At 42.4% G+C, this 23,219-nt stretch overlaps 1 protein-coding gene across 1 annotated transcript in view; it reads left to right on the top strand.

Annotated features, from left to right (window-relative positions):
* The window catches only part of LOC144685834 (glutamate receptor ionotropic, delta-2-like), a 428,425-nt gene that overhangs the window by 299,427 nt on the left and 105,779 nt on the right, over positions 1 to 23,219 (top strand). Inside the window, exons 8-9 of the mRNA XM_078550780.1 lie at positions 8,306 to 8,425; positions 18,817 to 18,918. Coding sequence (XP_078406906.1) covers positions 8,306 to 8,425; positions 18,817 to 18,918 — 222 coding nt within the window. The remainder of the gene's footprint in view (positions 1 to 8,305; positions 8,426 to 18,816; positions 18,919 to 23,219) is intronic.

Genomic DNA, 23,219 nt, shown 5'->3' with positions numbered 1-23,219 from the left:
GGGTTGTTAAGTGGCAAATAATGTTCACGTCACATAATTGTAAGGCAATGACCATCTCCAACAAGAGAGAATCCAATCATCTCCCTTTGACATTTAATAGCATTACTATTGATGAACCTCCTATTATCAACATCCTTGTGGTTACCATTGACCAGAAACTGAACTAGATTAGCTACATAAGTACTGTGGCTGCAAGAGCAGGTCAGAGGTTAGGAATCCTGTGGCGAGCAATTCACTTCCTGAATCCTCAAAGCCTGTCCACCATCTACAAGGCACAAGACAGGAGTGTGATGAAATATTCTCCACTTGCCTGAATGAATGCAGTTCCAACACTCAAGAAGCTCGACACAATCCAGGACAAAGCAGCCCGCTTGATTGACACCCCATCCATCACCTTCAACATTCACTCCCTCCAATGCACAGTAGCAGTAGTGTGTACCATCTCCAAGATGGACTGCAGCAATTCACCAAGGCTCCTTTGGCAGCAGCTTCCAAACCCATGACCTCTATCACCTCAAAGGGCAAGGGCAACAGATGCATGAGAACATCACCATTGCAAGTTTCCCTCTAAGCCACACACCATCCTGACTTTAAACTATATCGCCGTTCCTTTACTGTTGCTGGGTCAAAATCCTGGAACTCCTTTCCTAGCAGCACTGGGTGTACCTACACCACAGGGACTGCAGCAGTGCAAGAAGGTGGCTCACCATCACTTTTTCAAGGAATTGGCAACAAATGCTGTCCTAGCCAGTGATGCCCACATCCCATGAAAGAGTAAATGAAGAAAAGAATTACCTGATCTAATAGCTGGTCAGACATCTTTCATGTGTCCTTTGGCAGCAGAACTTTTGGCCACCAAATTTCAGACTCGTTGTACACCTGTAAGATGACCATAATTAGATTCCATTGCTACTCAAGTAAATGTCAACTCCCCCATCCCTAAAAGTATAGAAGGAACGTATTGACCAAGTTATTAATGGGCCATAACTTCCGAGCTCCAGGATGTTGTATTTGGGGATACCCCAAAGATGCGGGGGGGAACCACCCCCACCCACCCCCGGAGGTTCCCAGGTTAGGTTTGCACAGCAATTGCCTGGGAAATGTAAACTTCTCATTGGCAATTGCCCTGCACTAGGAACCATATGAAAATGCAATTTAAATTGCAACCTTCAGATGATTCCAACCTTCAAATGATTCCAATTGTCTTGCATCAATAAGTAAAAAGTTAGAAGTATTAAAACCAATTCTAGCTTCTGGGTAACTATTGTACAGTCCCACACCAACCGCCCCCGCCATGGGACTCTCCCACCACCTTGCAGACTACCATCCCACAAGAGTCCCCCCCCCCCACCCCCCCCACCCACCCACCTCACTACTCTCCCCCCACCACAATAGGACTCCCACACACTCAACCCCCCAGGGGATACCCTATCCCCAAGGAACTACACCCATGCCCCCCAAACCGGAACTCCCTAGCACATGGGATGCCCCCCACACACCCACAGGACTCCCCCCACCCCCCCCCCCCGCAACCAGGCACGACTTTCCCCCCATTCCCATTCCCGACCACCACAGCCAGGCCCGACTCTCACCTCCACCCCCACTCCCAAGGCCCAACCCAACCCAACACCCACCCCCTATCACTTAAGGCCCGAGCTGACCCAAAAGCCCCCCAACCCCCGAGGTCTGACTCCACCTGACATCACCATCCCTCACAAGGCGACTCGACCCATCCCCACCACCACAAGACCCAACCCAACTTGAGACCACACCCCCCCACTTGACGGTAGGCCCTGAGGGCATGCTGCACTACACAGATCTCACCCAGCCTAAGTCGGGAGGTCGGGTGAGATAGGATTGTCTGGATTTCCAGGTAAATAATTTTGAGCAGAGTGGCAATCCGACTCAGTTGCCACTCCATCAGACGTTACAACCCAATGGACAGAATATTACGCTCAGTGTGCGGGCGCACGCCTGACACGCTCGAGCGTAAAATGACGCACGATGACATCGGCTGTGCGTCCTGACGTCATCGCGCAGTCTCGCGATATTTCATTTGGCGGGTATCTGCCAGAGTCGGCTGCGCGCTTGCCGATAATTAAAAGGCTTATTGAGGCCATTAACAATCTAATTAAATTCAAATAACGGTTGGCGGGCAGGCAAAAAAGCCAAACGGCCTTCACATTTTTTAGGAAACCTCATCCACGAGCGGGATGAGGTCCCCTAAAGCAAATAAACATTAAGTAAGAACTTTATTTTTTAATTAAAAACATGTTCCAGCTCATATGACAGAGTCACATGAGGGGACATGTTTTATTCAAATTTTATTCTCTTTGTTATTTTTCCTAAACAGCGCTTCAATCTCCCTGAGGTAGCTCCGTGCCTCAGGGAGATTGAAGTGCTCTTTCTCGCACATGCACAAACTGTGCGCTAGGCCTGCTCACCCCCCTCCCCCCGCCTGCACAGACAGCGCTCAGCACTGCCGCTTGTGATCCACACTAGCTGGGCCTTATTTGGCCCATCTGCGTGAAACCGTGGTGTGGAGCCGACTACCCCTGCCCATCCCCGCCGAGCACCCCCGCCAAGGGCAAAATCCTGCCCAATATCTTCAGCTGAAATTCTCTTGAGATTTTTTCCAATTTTCCACTCTAGCTTTTGTATAAGATTGGCAGAATCTCTGAGAGAAACATCATAACTGGCAGCTTATGTTGCCTCTTCAATTGTTTTGCTGGTCTCTTGCTGGAGTTAAAGCAGAAGATTTGGAGAACCCCCATGTGTTTTCTCCCTTTTGTGCTTTAGTTTTACTTTGCATTCAAAGTATTTTTAAGTTGTTTAATGTGCAGGAATAACCTTCTAGACCTCACAAGGAAGCCTGGTCTTCCCTTCCTCTGGGCTTCACCCTGTCCACCTGATTGCATCCAGAGGCCTGTGTCACTGACTGCAGTCTCCCACCAATGAATTGCCACTCTCACCATTACATTTACAGTAACAAGGGTCCAGCCATTAAGCTCTTCAGACTAAAAGCAAAAAACTGCGGATGCTGGAAATCCAAAACAAAAACAAAAATACCTGGAAGAACTTAGCAGGTCTGGCAGCATCTACAGAGAGGAGCACAGTTAACGTTTTGAGTCTGAATGACCCTTCAACAGAACTAAGTAAAAATAGAAGAGAGGTGAAATATAAGCTAGTTTAAGGGGGGGGGGGGGGGGGGGACAAGTAGAGCTGGATAGAGGGCCAGTGATAGGTGGAGATAGCCAAAAGATGTCACAGTTAAAAGGACAAAGAGGTGTTGAAGGTGGTGATATTATCTAAGGAATGTGCTAATTAAGGGTAGAAAACAGGACAAGCAAGGTACAGATAGCCCTAGTGGGGGTGGGGTGGGGTGAAGGAATCAAAAAATGCTAAAAGATAGAGATAAAACAATGGATGGAAATATATTTTAAAATGATGGAAGTAGGTGGGAAAAGAAAAATCTATATAAATTATTGGAAAAAAAGAGTGGGGGGGGAATCGGAAAGGGGGTAGGGATGGAGGAGAGAGTTCATGATCTAAAATTGTTGAACTCAATAGTTAGTCCGGAAGGCTGTAAAGTGCCTAGTCAGAAGATGAGGTGCTGTTCCTCCAGTTTGCGTTGAGCTTCACTGGAGCAATGCAGCAGGCCAAGGACGGACATGTGGGTATGAGAGCAGGGTGGAGTGCTGAAATGGCAAGCGACAGGGAGGTCTGGGTAATGCTTGCGGACAGACCGAAGGTGTTCTGCAAAGCGGTCACCCAGTCTGCGTTTGGTCTCTCCAATGTAGAGGAAACCGCATTGGGAGCAACGAATGCAGTAGACTAAATTGAGGGAAGTGCAAGTGAAATGCTGCTTCACTTGAAAGGAATGTTTGGGCCCTTGGACGGTGAGGAGAGGGGAAGTAAAGGGGCAGATGTTGTACCTTCTGTGGTTGCATGGGAAGGTGACGTGGGAGGGGGTTGAGGTGTAGGGGGTGATGGCGGAGTGGACCAGGATGTCCTGGAGGGAACGATCCCTGCGGAATGCCGCCGGGGAGGTGAAGGGAAGATGTGTTTGGTGGTGGCATCATGCTGGAGTAGGCGGAAATGGCGGAGGATGATCCTTTGAATGCAGAGGCTGGTGGGGTGATAAGTGAGGACAAGGGGCACCCTATCATGTTTCTGGGAAGGAGAAGAAGGTGTGAGGGTGGATGCGCGGGAGATGGGCCGGACACGGTTAAGGGCCCTGTCAACCACCGTGGGTGGAAAACCTCGGTTAAGGAAGAAGGAGGACATGTCAGAGGAACTGTTTTTGAAAGTGGCATCATCAGAACAGATGCGACGGAAACAAAGGAACTGAGAGAATGGGATGGAGTCCTTACAGGAAGTGGGGTGTGAGGAGCTGTAGCTATGGGAGCTGGTAGGCTTGTAATGGATATTGGTGGACAGTCTATCACCAGAAATTGAGACAGAGAGGTCAAGGAAGGGAAGGGAAGTGTCAGAGATGGACCATGTGAAAATGATGGAGGGGTGGAAATTGGAAGCAAAATTAATAAATTTTTCCAAGTCCAGACGAGAGCACGAAGCAGCACCGAAGTAATCATCGATGTACCGGAGAAAAAGTTGTGGGAGGGGGCGGAGTAGGACTGGAACAAGGAATGTTCCACATACCCCATAAAGAGACAGGCATAGCTGGGGCCCATGCAGGTACCCATTGCCACACCTTTTATTTCGAGGGAGTGAGAGGAGTTTAAGGAGAAATTGTTCAGTGTGAGAATAAGTTCAGCCAGACGGAGGAGAGTAGTCATGGATAGGGATTGTTCGGGCCTCTGTTCGAGGAAGAAGTGGAGAGCCATCAGACCATCCCGGTGGGGAATGGAGGTGTAGAGGGATTGGACGTCCATGGTGAAGAGGAGGCGGTTGGGGCCAGGGAAGTGGAAATTGTTGATATGATGTAGGGTGTCAGAGGAATCACGGATGTAGGTGGGAAGGGACTGGACAAGGGGAGAGAGAATGGAGTCAAGATAGCAAGAAATGAGTTCCGTGGGGCAGGAACAGGCTGACACGATCGGTCTGCTGGGACAGTCCTGTTTGTGGATTTTGGGTAGGAGGTAGAAGTGGGCTGTCAGAGGTTGGGAGACTATCAAGTTGGAAGCTGTGGAAGGAAGATCTCCAGAGGAGATGAGATCAGTAACAGTCCTGGAAACAATGGCTTGATGTTCAGTGGTGGGGTCATAGTCCAGGGGGAGGTAGGAGGAAGTGTCTGTGAGCTCTTTAGACTGCCTGGGTTCGTCACCTGGGGCTCACGTAAATCATGCATATCCATCCCCTTTAGAATTAGGGCCATAATTTCATTTTATTTTTTTCTCTCTTTGCTCCCCCTTTCCACCTGAGATACTTTACTCACTTTTCATATATGATCCTAAACCATGAGTGTTAGACAACTATTTGACTGTGAGGGCTTTGGGAAAGCAGGGATAGGAGCTTCTCCTGTTTTGAAATACAATATAAATGAAGAATTAGTGGAAAGATCAGTTAAAATTTTATGGATGGTGAAGCCTCTAATATAATTTCTGGCCTATCTAAGAATGCAGCCTTCCAGTGGACTAATAAATCATACTACAAAAAGTACAGTAAATAGAGATTAAAATTCACCAATTCTGGTAGCGGTGCAATATTTCAGGAAGTAATGGCAAAGAATGCAACAAATATATTTTTAATAAGACAGAACAAATTCTCTTTCAGGTATTCTAATGGAGATTGTTTAGCACCATGTTAATCTAACAACAGACTGACGTTCACCTTCTCAAGGGCAGTTAGAGATGAGCAATAAATACTAGCCTTGCCAGTGATGTTCACAACCCAAGAACAAATAGTAAAAAAACTGCCAATTACTTATTGGCCTGTGTCTGCATTCCCATTTGAACTATTCAGTTTCGGGTTATTTATGTCTGATTCTTGGCAACATATTGATTATATCTGATTCTGTCACTGTAGAGGTTCACCATTCACCACATTATGAATGATAAATCCATTAAATATAAATAATATAGGGCAGGATTTTCAGCCCTGTATAGGGGCAAGTATGGAGGTGGGAGGGTGCAGAAGTTCGCACTGCCGCCTGCTATGCTAGTATGCCAATGCCATCCCACCCGAGCAATTTTTCCAGAGATGGGATTGACAGTGGAAGGGCTGACAATGGGCAGCCAATTAATGTAGGTAAATGGTGCTAGTTAAAATCAATTAGTAGAGTTTGATTGGTTCCCCACCCCACACCCTTACCCAGCAACCCCCGCCACACCCTCAAAATGGTGGTCTGGCTGATGCTGTGGCCATTTTTTTTTATATTTTAGAACTTTTAAAAGTTGCCAAGAGGGCACCTCAAGATGGAAGTACACAGTCTCTCTCTCTCTCTCTCTCTAACCTGAATTGCAGGCTGTACCTCCTTTGCAACTGGAGGGCCTTCTATTGGACAGTAAAACCGCCCTCTGGCCACTAATTGGTAAATTCAAAGAGAATCAATGCCAGGTGACTGTTCCCAAACAGTGCAGAATTGTGACTCCCCATTTGACCCTGACACAGCACCCTGGCCCAAAAGGCAAAAGCCTGACCATAGTTACAGAGAAGGATAGTGCAAAATAATTTAGGATCGGTAAATAGCAGAGGTCATAAGCAGCGACTTTATTAATTTTAGATTAAGACAATGAAATACTACTAAAAGTCTCATTTTATTCAGTGTGGAAGAGTCAACTTCTCTCAGAATGCAATTTTTGTGCAATTCAATTATATACTTGTTGGGGCCTTGAAAATACCCAGAGAGCTTAAGAAGCCGCCTGAATGTCGAGACAGATTTGCAGCTGAAAATTCAACCAAGATTCCACAAATTGTGTACTAGCAGCAAACAGGCTTATCCTACTAACTGAGAGTGAGTCATCAAGTATTCTTTTATGCTCAAGTGGCATTCAGTGGCATGGTACCCTGTTTTTTTATATTGCTTTCTGTCTAAAACGGTATACTGTGTTAACTAAGAAAAAATCCTCTGATCTAGGGAATGGTAATGCAGCAGTTAGGTACTGGACTTGCAACCCAGAAGTCCTAAGTTCAAATTCCACTGTGACAACTTGGCAAATTGAATTTAATAAATCTGGTAATTTGTGGAACAGTACTGTTTAGTTCCCTAGTATTCCATCTGTCTGGCCTACATGTATTTAGCATTCAACCTAGTTAGTTGTCGCTTAATGATGGCTTAATATTGGATTCAGATTTTAAGTAAGAACCAGTAAATTCAACAGATCAGTTCAGAAAATTTGACGGAAACAGTCCAGGTGACACATCAAGACAAATGCCAGCCAATCTCATTGCAGTCAACCCTGTAAAGTCCTCCACACTGACATCAGGCAGATAGGACCCAAGTTGTTTCACAGTTCGGTCATGGCCTGACATAATTGTACTCACAGCATCATATCTATCAGCCCACAATCCAGACTGCTCTATCATTATTATTCTTTTATGTGCCATGTTCTCAATACTGAGTCTGAATTCCATGATATGAAGGAAGGCTAAGGGAATTTCTTGCTGATCAGCACTACTGTCAACTTCCCCACCCCCACCATTACACCTGTTCTCACTTCTCCCCACAAAATAAACATTTGAAGGAAGCATTGTGTAAATCACTAGGATTGGGGATTTCAATGTCTCCATCTGACATTAAAGTACAACTGAGTTTCCCCATTCACAGTCCTGCCAAACCCCATTTCGTAATGTTGCTAACTCCACAACTGCTACCCCAGCTTTCTAAGATCCAGATTATCAAAGTGTTGCCACATTCCTCTTGCAATCAACACCCTGAACTGTTAAATATGAGATTAGCCAAAACAATGTGTCTTGCTATATATCCTCAATGGTGGAGGACAAAAATTAAATGAATAGATAAAACAGTCATGCATTTATAGTTTTCAAAGAATAATAGGTAGCATTTCAGAATTTGATTACCAAAGTACCAGCAAAATTCACAGAATATACAATGGAAACTGAATTTGAATTATCCTGTAAACGTAAATCACTGGGCCTGAAATTATGTCCAAAATAACAAAAAAAAATTATATTTATTGATTTGCCATTCATTATAAAATTGTAAATCATTTGATTCAATATGAGCAATGCAATGGGATACCTGTTAGTTGCATGATAAATTGAATTCTATAGAAACATATAAGAAAAGATCTGTTAACTTTTGGCTGTTTTTACTTCATTTTTCAGATTTGTTGTTTATGTGGACTTTAAACCATAAGTGTATTTTTGCTTTTATTTATAGGGAAAAGTGAGTGGATTAACTGGAATGCTCAATTTTAGGGATGATGGTACAAATGCCAATGTCCTGTTTGAAATTCTTGGCACCAGTTACAGTGAGGAAAAGGATAGAGGGATTCAACGTGTAAGCAATATTTTGTGTTCTGGAATTAATATGAGGTGTTAAACCGTACTTGTTTTATTCATGCATTTTCTCCATGGATTTTGATTGTTAGAGCTCTGTTTTGTTTTTGATAAAGTACAATTTTATTATGCCCTATTCCATCGGCTGCACTTTCACCTTGTGATTGTTATATGAAATTCAAGTTCAACTCAATCACTTTTCTGCCAGCAGAGTGGCCCTATCAAAGGATCACAAATCTCAGTGTCCAATTATATCAAATGATAAAAATGTTGAATTCAAATTTGGTGGGGGAGGTGGTGGCATAGTGGTATTGTCACTGGACTAGTATTCCAGAAGACCCAGGGTAATTCTCTGGGGACCTAGGTTCAAATCCCACCATGGCAGATGGTGAAATTTGAATTTAATTTTTTTTAAATCTGGTGATGATGACCGTAAAACCTATCTGGCTCACTAATGTCCTTTCGGGAAGGAAATCTGCTGCCCTTATCTGGTCTGGCCTACATGTGACTCCAGACCCACAGCAATGTGGTTGACTCTTAAATGCCCTCTGAACAGGACAATTAGGGATGGGCAATAAACACTGGCCCAGCCAGTGATGCGCACATCCAATGAATGAAAAAAACAGTAATTTTCAATTATGTATTTGCAAAATTTTGCTTGTGCCCTGTGTCATCTCATGAGGAATAAAAATAGGATAAAACTCACCTCTTCCGGGATTTTGCCCATTTCGTTGTTTTCAGATGGGGAGAGCTTGATAGTTGATTTTCCACCGGCCCTTCCCCAGTATTAAGGGGGCATGCCTGGACAATCTGCTAAGATAACCCAGGAATTCCATTCTGTACAGTGTTGATAGTATTTAGCAAAAGTCTTGTCAGCTGAGACCTGGCATGAACTTTTCTGAGGCATCAGAAAAGGTCAGAACACCTGGCATTATCAACAAAGCCCGACCTATCCCCGCGCCTCAAATTGGAGCTGAAGAGCAGTTCACCTTGAGCACGGTTGGATCTTCCCTGGGGTTCTTCTCCACCCTGAACAGGGTGTCATTCTGCTCCAATTTTCCTGGCAGCTCGTTGTAGCTGCTATGTTTGCCCCATGTGTGGTAATGATTGTCTCTCCCTAATTTGAAACCAGTTTTGGGCCTGTCCATTCAATCACTTTTCTGCCAGCAGAGTGGCCCTATCAAAGATTCACAAACCTCAGTGTCCAATTATATCGAATGGTAAAAATGAAACACTACAATGTTGAATTCAAATTCAGTGGCAAGGACAAAATGTACATGTCAGAGATGTATAGCCATTATCTTCAGTTCCAACAACAAACTCGGTTTCCTAATGTATTTCTGGCTGTCTGTCCATTTATTGCCCATCCCTTATTGTATTGTAAAAACAGAAAATGCTGGAAATACTCATTAGGTCTGATGGCATCTGTGGAGAGAGAAACAGAGTTAACATTTCAGGCCAGAGCCCGCATCAGAAATGGAAAAGTTAGAAATGTAATAGGCTTTGAACAAATGAAAGGGGAGAGGATGCGAAAAAGAACACTCACGCACTCCTCAGCTGGGTCTGGATCACTGGACCCTGATGCTGGGCCTTCCACATACAAGTCAGAAGCAGGAGTAAGCCATTCTGCCCTTCGGTCCTGCTCCACCAGCCATTAAGATCATGGCTGATCCGATTGTGGCCTCAGCTCCACATTCCTGCCTATCCTGATATCCTTAGATTCTTGACTACCTAGGAAGTCAGTCTACCTCTGCCTTAAAAATATTCAATGACCCTGCCTCCACTGCTTTCTAGGGAAGAGTTCCAAAGACTCTCAACCCTCTGACAGAAAAAAAAAATTCTCCTCATCTGTCTTAAATAGATGACACCTTGTTTTTAAACTGTGTTCCCTAGCTGTAGTCTCTCCCACAAGGGGAAACATCTTTTCAGCACCCACCTTGTCAAGTCCCCTCAAGATCTTGTATGTTTCAATAAGATCACCTCTCAATCTTCTAAACTCCAGTGGGTACAGACCTTGTCTGCCCAACCTTTCCTCATAAGATAACCCCCCTTCCCCCATCCCAGGTATCAGTTGAGTCAGCCTTCTCTGAACTGCTTCTAATGCATTTATATGCTTTGTTAAATAAGGAAACCAAAACTGTGCACAGTACTCCAGATGTGGTTTCATCAACGCCCTGTTACAACTGTAGCAAAACACCCTTTTATATTTTATTCCCTTGCAATAAACAACAACATTCCATTTGTCCTCCTAATCACTTGCTGTATCTGCATGCTAACTTTTGTGCTTCTTGTACCAGGTCATCCAGATCCCCCTGTACCTCAAGAGTTCTGCAATCTCTCTCAATTTAAATAATGTACTGCTTTTCTATTCTCCTTGCCAAAGTGGACAAGTTTACATTTTCTCACATCATACTCCATCTGCCAAATTTTTCCCACTTACTTAACTTTCTATGTCCCTTTGCAGGCTCCTTATTTCCTCTTCACAACTTACTTTCCTACCTATCTTTGTGTCATCAGCAAATTAAGCAACCATACATTTGGTCCCTTCATCCAAGTCATTGATATAAATTGTGAATAGTTGAGGCCCCAGCACTGATCTCTGTGACACTCCACTCATCACGTCTTGCCAACCCAAAAATTACCCATTTATGCCTACTCTCTGTTTCCTGTTAGCCAACCAATCCTTTAACCATGAACCCAATCCTCTTATCACACACGCTGAACCTTGGGGCTACTGCTTCAACACACACTGAGCTCCCACTTCCTTCCTCTCTCTATAAACTCTTTATCCTGTAACCTTCCAGGACATCTGCGCTTCTCAAATTCTGGTCCCCTGGGCATTCTGATTTTCATGGTTCCACTGTTAGCGGCTGTGTCCCCTCTGCATCTCTAACTTTTTCTTTCTTTAAGATGCTGCTTATAACCTACCTACCTCATTGACCAAGCTTTTGCTCATGTGTTCTAATATCTTTCTAATATTTATGTGGTTTGGTGTCAAACTTTGTTTGAGAACACTCTTTGAAATACCTTTGGAACTGTCCATTAAATATGCTGTATAATTGAAAAGATAGACTCAACCAGGTTCAGTTCAACTGATAAAATATAACAAAGTTAGCAAGTTCACAAACTTAAACAGGTCATAAGAATTTAATGCATCAGGGTATGTTTCAATCAGACCAAGTGACTGCAAAATAAAAAATGTGAATTTCACCATAATTGCACATCTAAAAGAAACAGAGCAAAACAGGAGAATTGATTTTCCCAATTACTCAGTAAATAATTGCATTATGTTTCAAATCTACAAAAAATAATCAAAAGTTTGCTCCTTTTCTGTGACAGGACATTACATTTTGCTTCAGTGCCCCTTAAGCAGGAAGGTGAAAACTTAGTCACCATTCCTACTTTCAACCGTTGTCTGTTTAGTTCCCTGTTGGAAATTGTGCACTTTTAGATTTGTATTCCAGAAGCTACCAAGATTTATCTTGATATCTCGTCTCTCCACCCATGATGTTATGTTAATATGTCTTGTTGATATCTTAGCGTAGATTTTATAGATGCAGCTGGCAGTTGTAATGTTGTAAATCAGGGTGATTAGCAGGAAAGATTGGGCAGGATTTTCATTCCACTGGAATATTGCCCACCCAATTTTCAATATAATTTACAATAGGCAGAAGCAGCACCCATTCACTTTTGGACGGCTTCATATGAGTGAAGCAGTAATATTGAGGTGATGTTGGCCAGGGTTTCCCTTCCCCTTCGCGGGTGGGACCCACCGGGGGTGAGGCGGCACCCCAGCCAGAAGCCCATTGACATGCGGCAGGACCGGAAGATCACGGCAGTGGGTGGGTGCGGAAAATCCCGCCGGTTATCTGCTTCATATGCTTCAGGCCATATTCACAACTGAATTAAATGGCATCCAGGTTTTGTAAGCAATGCAGAAAAGATGGAATTGAAGGTTAAGAGCTTTCCCCTTTTAGGTTTAGCTTGGTGGCTACTCCTTTGAACACAATCACAAAAACACAAGGAGTCACAAAAATCTGCGCCTGGTCCAGAATATTCCCATTGTAACCTTGGTGTGATTCCACTGAAACAGCCAATAACTCGGCTGAGAACCAGATATATGATGCAGTCCAGCCTTCCCCTCCAGTTCAGGGGTGACCTGATGGAAGTGAAGTGTCTGAAGCTGGAAATAAGGCCATCTGAATGAAAGAATGAGCCCAGAGACCTTCTACTAGAAGATTTAGGCTCCACTAGAAATCAGCCCAAAATCATGGTTTTGAGTCCTGAAGATCAGTTCCAGAATTTTCTTTTGGAAGGGGTGTCACAGTGGCACCCCAATGATACCTCAAGGACAACATGACATCTCCTGGCACACATCAGACTTCCAATATCCCCAATAAATTGGTGACCCAGATGTACTCCATGATCAAGCAAGTCACTGGAGCTCTTCCTAACATTATAAACTTTGACCATATCAACATCGGGGTCTGAGGCATGAACATCTAAGCACATACAGCAAGATGTATGAACTTTCCGAGCCAAGAAATTTAAAGTCAACTGCAGTTGCAAACTTCAACCCAACCCAAATTTGATATAAATGTTACAATTATGGTTCAAACTGGCTTTGGAACTTTAGACATGACCATAGGAACCCAAGCCAGTTGATTATTATTGAATCCAAATGACATTTAGGAAGTTTCAAACACAACACTGCTACCAGTGAAAGGTTAAATAAATGGCTAGCTCTGTTGTTTAAACTGTGTTACATAAGAAAGTCAAACTGATTGGAATCTTCAAAGGAAAAGATAAGGTGGACTAACTTGCTCACTAGTTAGAAAAGATTACAAGAAAGGAAAGGACTCCGTTTGTGTTTAAACATTGTCTGGACACTACAGAAGCTATAGCCATATTTACATGGCATTGTTGTTTTGGTGCATTTGAAACAAAATCTTTTTGTATTATTACAGTCTACTTGTAGCAAAAATATGAGTCCAGTGTGATGGTGCATAACCCTGCAAGGGTGCAACGTGATCATTCCACACTATTGTGGGCCCCACAGCAGGAATGTGAACATACTTTCAGGAAGGAATGCAGTTTTGATTATCATTAGCTGTGCTTGAGTCCAAGGAGGAGAGGAAATTATTTGACAAAAATGTATATTTTTGTTTGACTTAGTTTGGCTCAGTGGCCCTTTAAATACTTTCAGGGCAGGATCTTTAGGTCAGCGTGCAGGTGCAATCGCCGGGGCCAGGAGCGGTTGGGGAACGGACCATCACCTGCGATAAGCTCTACACTGAGATTTCATGCTGGCGGGCCAATTAACGGCCAGCCAGAGGGAAGCACGCGCTGATATGATCAGCACTGCCTGGGCTGGGAGGTGCGGGAGGAAGGCAGAGAGCTGCCTCAGGGAGCTGGAGACTTCAAAAGTATCAAACAAAGATTTTTAAATCTGGAAAAAAAATGTCCACACAACTCAAGCGGTCACCTGAGCATAGACATCATAAAAACTCTGTGCATAGATTTTGTTTTCATTTAATAATGGAAGCTTCATCCCACCTTTGGATGAGGTTTCCTGAAAAATGCAAAGGCTGCCCACCCGATTGTCCCACCTGCCAAACGTAGCATCGAACGGGTAGTGAAAAATCCCAGTTAATTGCGCTGTTAATGGGCTTAATAGCCCCCTTAATTGTCAGCAAGTACGCTTCCGAGTTTAGCACATGTCCGCCGACCGAAATATTGCGTGATTACGCAATGACTTCAGGACACTTGCCCAATGTCATCATGCGCCACTTTACACTCGAGCAGGTCGGGCGTGCGCCCAACCGCTCAGTGAAAAATTCTGGCCTCAGAATATATAACGGTTTTAAAGCCAAGTGTAATTTCAACAACATTCACAGTCAAATTCAATACAAATGTTGAGAGCTCTGTTCAAAACAATGGGATTGATGGTTGAATCAAGCTATTTCTGAACAAGCACTGACTGTGATTTTCTCCCTTTTAACCTATGAATAATTATTTTTGAATCTAAGTGACAGTTATGAAAATCTAATGAGTGGCAGCTGGTAAAATATTAGTGGCTGCTACCTTTAGGATATGAGTTGAAAATCACTACAGTGTACCCACAATAGTCACATTTTTGCATGTTTCACTTCTGAGGATCAATCTGCCAGTGCCCTGCCATATAATTGTGCTCAGATCTCAGGATTGCATTTGTTTGTTGCCCTCTGCAAGTTTGCTTTACAAAGAAGCCTAGTCCCAAAGACCTGAGAGGAAGGAGGCATCAAAAGACAGCAGGGGAATCACTCAGAGGATACAAAAGAGAACCCATTACTAGCTAGAAGAGACATTCTCTTCTCTTGACTTCCACAGCTTGCCACTGCATCAACAATTCCATCTACATCATCATCTTTCTCTCCACAAAGATGTCATCATGTACAGAACCTTCACCGTGCTAAAAATTCACCAACTCTCATTCATTCCATCTCTCCAAAATAACTTCCATCAAAGTTGTTTGGATATAATCTATTGATTGAGTATGCTTCACATCATCTGTGCTTCCCTTTTGGTGTCAGTATGTGAAATGTGTTTTCCTCAGTGCTTTTTCTGACTGTTACCTGAGTAGCAGGGATGCATGTGTTAGATGACTGATGTCTTTATATCAGCCTCTTGTCACAGCAGATATGCCTAATGGACATACTGCTTGCTACACTTCTTGTGATGCTGCATGGACAATCTGGCTGCATCTGCTTGTATGCAAGCATAGGATGTGGTTGGTTGAAGGCACAAATCTACTTTAGCTTTAAGCCCTACATCAGAATGCTTTTCTCCCACCACCTGCTGCACACAAATTACAGTCATTTGCACCTCCAGGAGCTCTCACTAATTATTCAAGTAAGATTAACTGCAGAAATTACATTGTCTCATGCCCAGTGAAGACAAGTCATTTTCATAACTTTTATTTGTTCATGGGATGTGGGTATCACTAGCTAGGCCAGCATTTATTGCCCATCCTTAATTGCCCTGTTCAGAGGGCATTTGAGAGTCAACCACATTGCTGTGGGTCTGGAGTCACATGTAGGCCAGACCAGGTAAGGGCAGCAGATTCCCTTCCCTGTAGGACATTAGTGAACCAGATGGGTTTTTACAACAATGGTTTCATGGTCTTCATCATCAGACTTTTAATTCCAGATCCCACCAACTGCTGTGGTGGGATTTGAACCCAGGTCCCCAGAGCATTACCCTGAATTCTCTGGATTACTCGTCCAGTGACAATACCACCGCCTACCCTGGACTAATGTGGACTCTATATTTTTTAAAAAGAAAAGGAAGAAACATGTAATAACGGACACTGCACTCTCCCAAAATGGCTGCCAGAAAGTCAGGTGACTACTGTTTGCGGGGCTAGACAGGTAAGGATTAACTCATGTCTGGACAGTCATTAAAATGTAAATATCCGTGGGTGGAGTCCCCTCCTCTGAAAAGGCATTCTGGTTGCAAAATCACTTGTGGAATGTACAGCTCCTATTTTCTGAATGTTCACCAAAACTCAAATAGAGTAGCCCTCCCTGACCCAGTGTTTGCAAACTTGAAATTTAACAAGAGAGCTGTTGAGAAACCAATTGATCACAAGCAGGCCAGAACAGCTGCCATCCATTGTGTAGCAATGGCTTCTAACTTCAAATCATTTGTGTGGACAGTAGAAGTATTGATCATGTGGTGGTCATATGGTCAAAACTGACTTCAGGTAACACTTATTATTCCAAGAACCAGCCAGGGGAAGTCAATCTGGAGACCGACAGGACATAAGAGGGACTATTTCTCCAGCAAGAAGATGGAGCCCTGTCTAACAACCAGTCAACCAAGGGCTAATTTGTTCCCACCTGCAACATGAGTAAATCTCTTTTTCTGCAGAAGGTCAGCCGCAACCCTGTCTGAAAACCCAGAGACTTCCACCTCCATTCACCTTCATAGAACCATGAGAGAGGACCCCATCCAGGCCTGCAACAAGTTCATCTCAAAGGACTAATTCAAATATGTGATTTGTTTTCTTGTTAAATCCTTTAATAATCTAAGTGCATGTGTTATCTATGAAAGTCATCTCTTGTGTGCCTGTGTCTGTACGTTTGAGAGAGGGGCTGTTTCATTGCATTTACATTCCGGGTGTTGCGTGAATAAAAGCTTATCTCTTCTTCTGATTTAAACTTACAGAAAGCCTGCTTTGTGCCTGTTTTTAAAAGTCTCAACACTCAGAAAAACGCCCCCTCTAAAAAATGTACAGCTTGTTGCGAACAGCCAAGAGATGAGGGAATGGGTAAAGTTAACCCACCAACCCTTCTCCCTGTCTGTAACAATGGCCAGGATTTTACATTTGGCGTGCAGGGGCGGGCCCGACACACCGAAATATAAAATGACGCGCGATGTTTCGTTCAGCGGGCGTGCATCAGAGTCGGCTGCGCGACCACCGATAATTGAAAGGCCTATTAAATCCATTAACAATTGGGTCTGCCATTTTACGTGGGTGGGCCAATTAAGCCCCGCCCAGTGTGACGTGCGCCCGGAAGCACTGAGCACTCCCTGTGCGGGCAGAGGGGGGAGGTTCCCTGAGTCGGGGCCTGCGCTCTTTCACGCATACGTGTGAAAGAGCGCAAAAATCTCCCTGAGGCACAGAGCTGCCCCAGGGAGATTAGTGTAAGTTCCAAACATTTTAATAAAGAAGAAAAAAAAATTAAGACATGTCCCCCACAAAAGGCAGCATCACATAAGCTGGGACATGTCAATGAACTTTAATGAAAAAATGTATTTAATTTATAAACTCTTCATGAAACCTCATCCCGCCCGTGGAAGAGGTTCCATGAAAAATGCGAAGGCCGCCTGGGCTCTTTCTCAATGGGCTTAATTAATTAATAGCCTCAACAGGCCTTTGACAGTTCAGCGGGCGTGCAGCTGAGTCAGCTGCGCGCCCACAGAACTGAAAATCTAAATGACGCACGGTGAGATCAGGACGCATGCCCGATGTCACCCTGCGTCATTTTACGCCTCGGCATGCAGGCCTCGTCCCCGCTCGCCGAACTGAAGGTTCAGCCCCAGGTTTACGCTGCTCATCCAACCTTACGGCTGGTGGGCAGGCGAAAAGGCCAAGCGACCTTGACGTTGTTTTGGAAACTTCATCCACGAGCGGGATGAGGTTTCCTAAAGCTTTTAGAATTTAAATTTAAAAATTTTCTGAAAAATAAAAACATGTGACTGTATCACATGAGATGGGACATGAGGGGACATGCTTCATTAAATTTTTATTGCATGTATTTATTTTTTTCAAAAGCGCTTCAATCTCCCTGAGGCAGCTCTGATCGCAGGTGGCAGTCGGCTCCGCAACTGTCCCCACCCGCTCCTGCCGAGTCCGCCCGATGAAGAAAAATTTCAGGCCAATAAGTACTAACTGCACCAGGCACTGTCACCTTCCCTCCCTGCCATCCCCAAGTGGAAAATCTTGGCTTTGCTGTTCAGAATTACAAATGAGGAAGAGCTATTTTTTATGAGGCGTAGTTAGTCTGCTGTAGTTGAAAATTCACACGACAAAGTGACACACCAGCTACTTCAAGCACTTGGACATCTTTGTTCTTTAAAAATCAAGTGTGACCAAAATATTTCAAAGTTCCCACTTACACTGATTAGCTCAAACATCATATTTATAAATCTGCAATAGATTTAACTGGACAACTAGAGGTCCTGACCATTAACTGGTGGTGTCTTCAAAATCCTTTTGAAAAGGGGAAAGAAAACAATTAACCTCCCAGGATGAAAGCAAAGAACTGCGGATGCTGGAAATCCAAAACAAAAACAAAAACAAAAATACCTGGAGAAACTCAGCAGGTCTGGCAGCATTGTTGGAGAAGAGCACAGTTGACGTTTCGAGTCCTCATGACCCTTCAACAGAACAGTTCTGTTGAAGGGTCATGAGGACTCGAAACGTCAACTGTGCTCTTCTCCAACGATGCTGCCAGACCTGCTGAGTTTTTCCAGGTGTTTTTGTTCTTGTTTTAAACCTCCCAGGATGTGTCGGGTTGCAGCAATAATAATTAAAGGGATAGACTAAAAAGTAAACATATCATTACTTTAGCAGCAGGACAATTTTGTGCTCCATGGCATTGTGCCTCTGTCTTTATAAATTCCAGTGTATTCTCCAATTTATTGTGAGCAGCACCACAAAGATTGATTCCAATTTTATATATTTACAGTATAATTATATTAATTACATTATAATTTCACTGTCTTCATGTTGGTATAATGGGCTGTGACAAACATGGATCTTTAGGAAATTAAAACAGTATAATTATGTAATAATTAAAGTTAATGACATTGCATTAATAATGCTTGTTTGTGTTCTCCATATAGCTAGGACTTTGGAGTCCAACCACTGGATTGAATGGTTCTCTAATAGATCAAAAACTGGAAAACAGTATGGAAGGAGTGACACTGCGAGTTGTGACAGTATTGGTAAAACAGAATTCTTTGCCTTTATACATAGTAGGATGTTTTGCAACCTACAATCATAATTAAATACTTGCAACATTAGAAATATCAAGTTTAATTATAATATTTTTCGCATCAATATTATTATACTTTAACAACTGTCAGATTTAAGTACACAAATGTATTATGTGACTTCCTCACATCAGGTATTTTCTTTAAAGTTAGCCAAGAACAATATGCCAAGAACTGCATATTTTCTTTGAGACTCATGTGTCACCAGAGTGACTTAATGTTCTTTATCATATTTAGGAGTCTCTCTTCCACTGCCTCAACACCTCTTCTGATATACTTCTCAGGCAGTAGTGTAAACAGGAACAATGATGATGTTTGCTGCCTGAAACATTTCATGTTCAAGAATGAAGCAGATAGTAGATACAGTAAGAAAGTATAGAATGTGAAAAGGCCCATCAATACACCAAGCCTATCCCTTCCACAAGCCTTGTAAAATCTACCCTATCGTGAACTCTGCCCCAACAATTTTATATCGCATAGGGAGTTTCTGCATCAATGTTTTCTTAAAGGCAAGAAATCAAGCATCACAATACCTATTAATCTGCTCCTCAGTTTGATGGGTCACTGCCCCTTATGAACAACAAGCATCAGACCCAGTGGCAGTGGGAGCCATCATGTTCCATGGAATATTTGACCATTTCAGTCCATACTGATTCCTGTAAGCTTCATTCCTGTTCCCAACTAGATATTTATCAAGATTTTTTGATTTTTTTTTTGAAGGAGTTAATCAACACAGCATCAGGTGATTTTGCTCTAAGTTCTGGAATCATCCTTCTTGCTCTTCTCTGAATCCTCTCAATGCATCCCTCTCTTTTTGAAGGTAGGGTGTCCAAAATTGCACCATGTTTGACTATGGCCTCACCAATGATCTGTACAAGGTTAGGTAACTTATTTCACCTTCTAGTCAAATGCCCTTGAGATCCATCCACTATCGTATTAGCTTTGCTGAATACAACTACACATTTGGAAACTTTGTGGTTGATCGGTGGTAATGGTAAAATTTATTTTTTCTGATATTTCCCTTCTTTGAATATCGATAATGCTTCATATTTTACTGATTTCATACATCCTATTCAAATGTGAATTGCATTAGTTTATAATAAAATCGATCCACGGTTTCTTCACCTATCTATTTAATTTCTCTAGATATCTCTGACTTCTGTTTATCTTCCTCTTTTTACCTGTTCATATAGTTCGGTGTCATTAGTAAATGAGCAGAGTAGAATACAGTTACAGTGATTAATTTGGCCAGTGTTAGTTTAGGATTAAATTAATGCACCCTTTAAAAACCATGTTCTGTTAAAGTCAGCTAAAATTAAAAGTGCTGACGCTAAGACAAAAAGTTATCAGGAGAGGCTGAGCAGCTGTTTAGTCTGCCCATTAGTGCTGAGTAACCTCACAGAGCTCATGGAAATTCAATACAAAGTGACTTGTATTGATCAGCAAACTCAATAAAAAACCTAGGCATTTAATATAAACTGAGTTTAGCAACCAGGATTGAGCTTTGTATCTACCTGGTCATTGCAAATACTGCAGTTTGAACGGCAACAGAGCAAGAACAGAGGTCCATGGACACCTGACCCTGCTTCCGAGGCAGTGCGTTTTAAAGTTTATCAACTTCTCATTGTTAAGTCTATTATCAGTATAACTTCCTAACTTGGCTTTAATTATGTGAACATTAACTTTTTAAAAGTTTCATGTTGATATTTATTGAAACACTGAATAAATATATTTAATGTGTAGCTATCAAAATATATGCTCTTTTACTGCCTGTAATCAGTATGTTTTGTATGGAAAGAAGTGTGTCTTTTGAGACCCTTACAATTAAACAATTCAGTAGCAAGCTTTCATGAGTTTAAAATAAAGAAATGAATAATAAATAAAATAAAAGAATAAATAAAATAATAGCACCTACCCCAAATTAACACAACATCGTGCCTTCAGCCTCATACGTGCATACACGTACTCAAAGATTGCATACGGATAAAGGTAATGCAATTTTACAGGTTACGGTTAATTCAATCTCTGATTTACAATTTCCGGTCTCCCATGTGGCAGGCATCTGCATTCTGGAATGGATGTGATGACTTAAAGTTGAAGTGAGGGTCTTGTAAAGTGAAGGATCCACAGCAGGTTGCAAGGTTCTGTGTAGTCAAATACCTAAAAGATTGGTTCTCAGGTGAAGTACTTTGGCGGCTTAATGACTTGCAGCTAGTTTTGGAGTCTGGTTCTCAGACTGACTGGCGACTCATGGTGCTAAAAAGGCAAAGTCTTTTTCTGCAGTTGTTGGCCTGTTGGTGTTCTTCTGTAGTCTGTCCAGTTCTCTTCTGAGTCTTGGGACAATAAAAGATCTCAGTATCAGAAGCCAGTTTTGTTCATTGTCCACCCAGAATGGTTTAAAGCTAAAAGGCCATTGATATACATTAGGAGATAGAAGGTGGACTTTTGCAGCTTTCCTTTGTTGAATTGCAAACCTGGAGCCATAGAGCCTAGGAGTCCATTGACTGTGTTTTGAGTGAGGTTCACACAATGGCAGGCGTGAATTCATCTTTGTGGTGGGAAGCCTCCACCCATGGTTATTAAATTTAGAACTTTCCAGAAGCTGGATAATCTTTGTTGAATAATCAAAGGTCACCTGACTCATTGGCCACCATCTTAACAGTCCATCAGTATCAATTTTAAATAAATAAAAGACAGTTCCAGAAGCTTCAATACGAGCACAGTCCATGTTTAAAGTTATGAATATGACATGCCTTTACTAGGCATGATACCACAAAGAACTCCAACAGATTAATAAACTGTGTCCAGTTGATTCCAAACATTTGCTGACTTGTCCTTATCATCTCTTTTCACTTTAGATGAATATTGACAACAACCCATATAATGTTCTTGAGCATTGATATCTTAAGATATGTTCTACTATGATTTTCAGTTTCATGTATTACATTTTTCTTGAATATTGTGAGTGGGGTGGGGGTGGGGTGGTGTGGGTGCAGAAAGTAAATTACAAAAATAGTGCAAACATTAGGAAATATAATCCATCACTCATGTATTATTTCAATAGCTTAAAATTACTAGATTTTAATCAAGTTAAGTAATGATATTTCATTCAAATATTGTGTTTATTTTCTAAATGAAAACATGCATTCATTAATGTTATCTTGCCACTCCAATAATTTGTTAACTGGTTTGATACTTTGTGTATAAATGATTTATCATCTTCACAAAAGGTTCTATTTGAAAATGGGCAACTGGAAACCTTTATTTAACAAATTCTGAAATTCAAACTCTGTGTCTAAATACTTGGATCTAGATAACCAGTATTCTCCATTGATATGACACTATATTTGTAGAAGCCAGGTATTACATTCTATTGAGCAGGTAATTGAAGAAGGCCACAGCAAAAAAACAAAGACATCAAACTTTACTTGAGTCCACTGGCATCAGTATTAATGCATACCATCAAGTTCACAAGGTTCCTTGCCCAGACATATTTATTCCATCATAAGCCAAGGATCTGACAATCTTCTGTTCAATTTTTTTTACAAAAAGGTGCATATGTGTAAAGAATGTTTGAATGATGGGAAACTGTAACTGGGATTACTTGCAATGTTTTAGGCATTCCTACTCAAAAACAAATGTTTAAATATTTGGGAGAATGGAAACTGTTTACGTTAATCAAGGTCATGAATAGATTACGAATGACCTACTGGTCCAGCTTTCTACATCTATGAGGGCATACCAAAAGGTGACCTGGTTTCATTGATAATCCGCAATGCAGAGAGTTGAGTACAGGACAGCAGTATGCACCATAGGAATAGGAGTAAGCCGATTAGCCACTTAAGCCTTTTCCACTATTTAGTAATCTGCTGTTTAACTCAACTCATCTCTGCCCTATATCCCTCAGTACCTTTAATTAACAAAAATCTATCAATCCTAAAGTCGAAATTAATAGTCGATCTCACATCAATTGCCATTTCTGAAAGTAAGTTCCAAATTTCTACAATCCTTTGTGCATAGGAGTGCTTCCTAATTTCACCTCTAAAAGTTATTGACTTACAGGGAAGAATTTTTGGGTCAGCGAGCAGAGGCACGGCCCGCTCACCAACGCGTAAAATGATGCGCGATGACGTCGGGCAGGCGTCCCAACGTCACCACGCGTCATTTAGGTTTTCAGTTCGGCTGTGCACCCGCCAAACTGTCAAGGGCCTATTAAAGCCATTTAAACAGCAATTAAAACAATAAACTGAGCT

Source organism: Cetorhinus maximus, chromosome 10 (genome assembly GCF_964194155.1).
Source record: "Cetorhinus maximus chromosome 10, sCetMax3.hap1.1, whole genome shotgun sequence".
NCBI classification, from domain to species: domain Eukaryota; kingdom Metazoa; phylum Chordata; class Chondrichthyes; order Lamniformes; family Cetorhinidae; genus Cetorhinus; species Cetorhinus maximus.
Note: the sequence above shows the minus strand (reverse complement) of the source record. Positions and strands in the feature narration are given on the sequence as shown.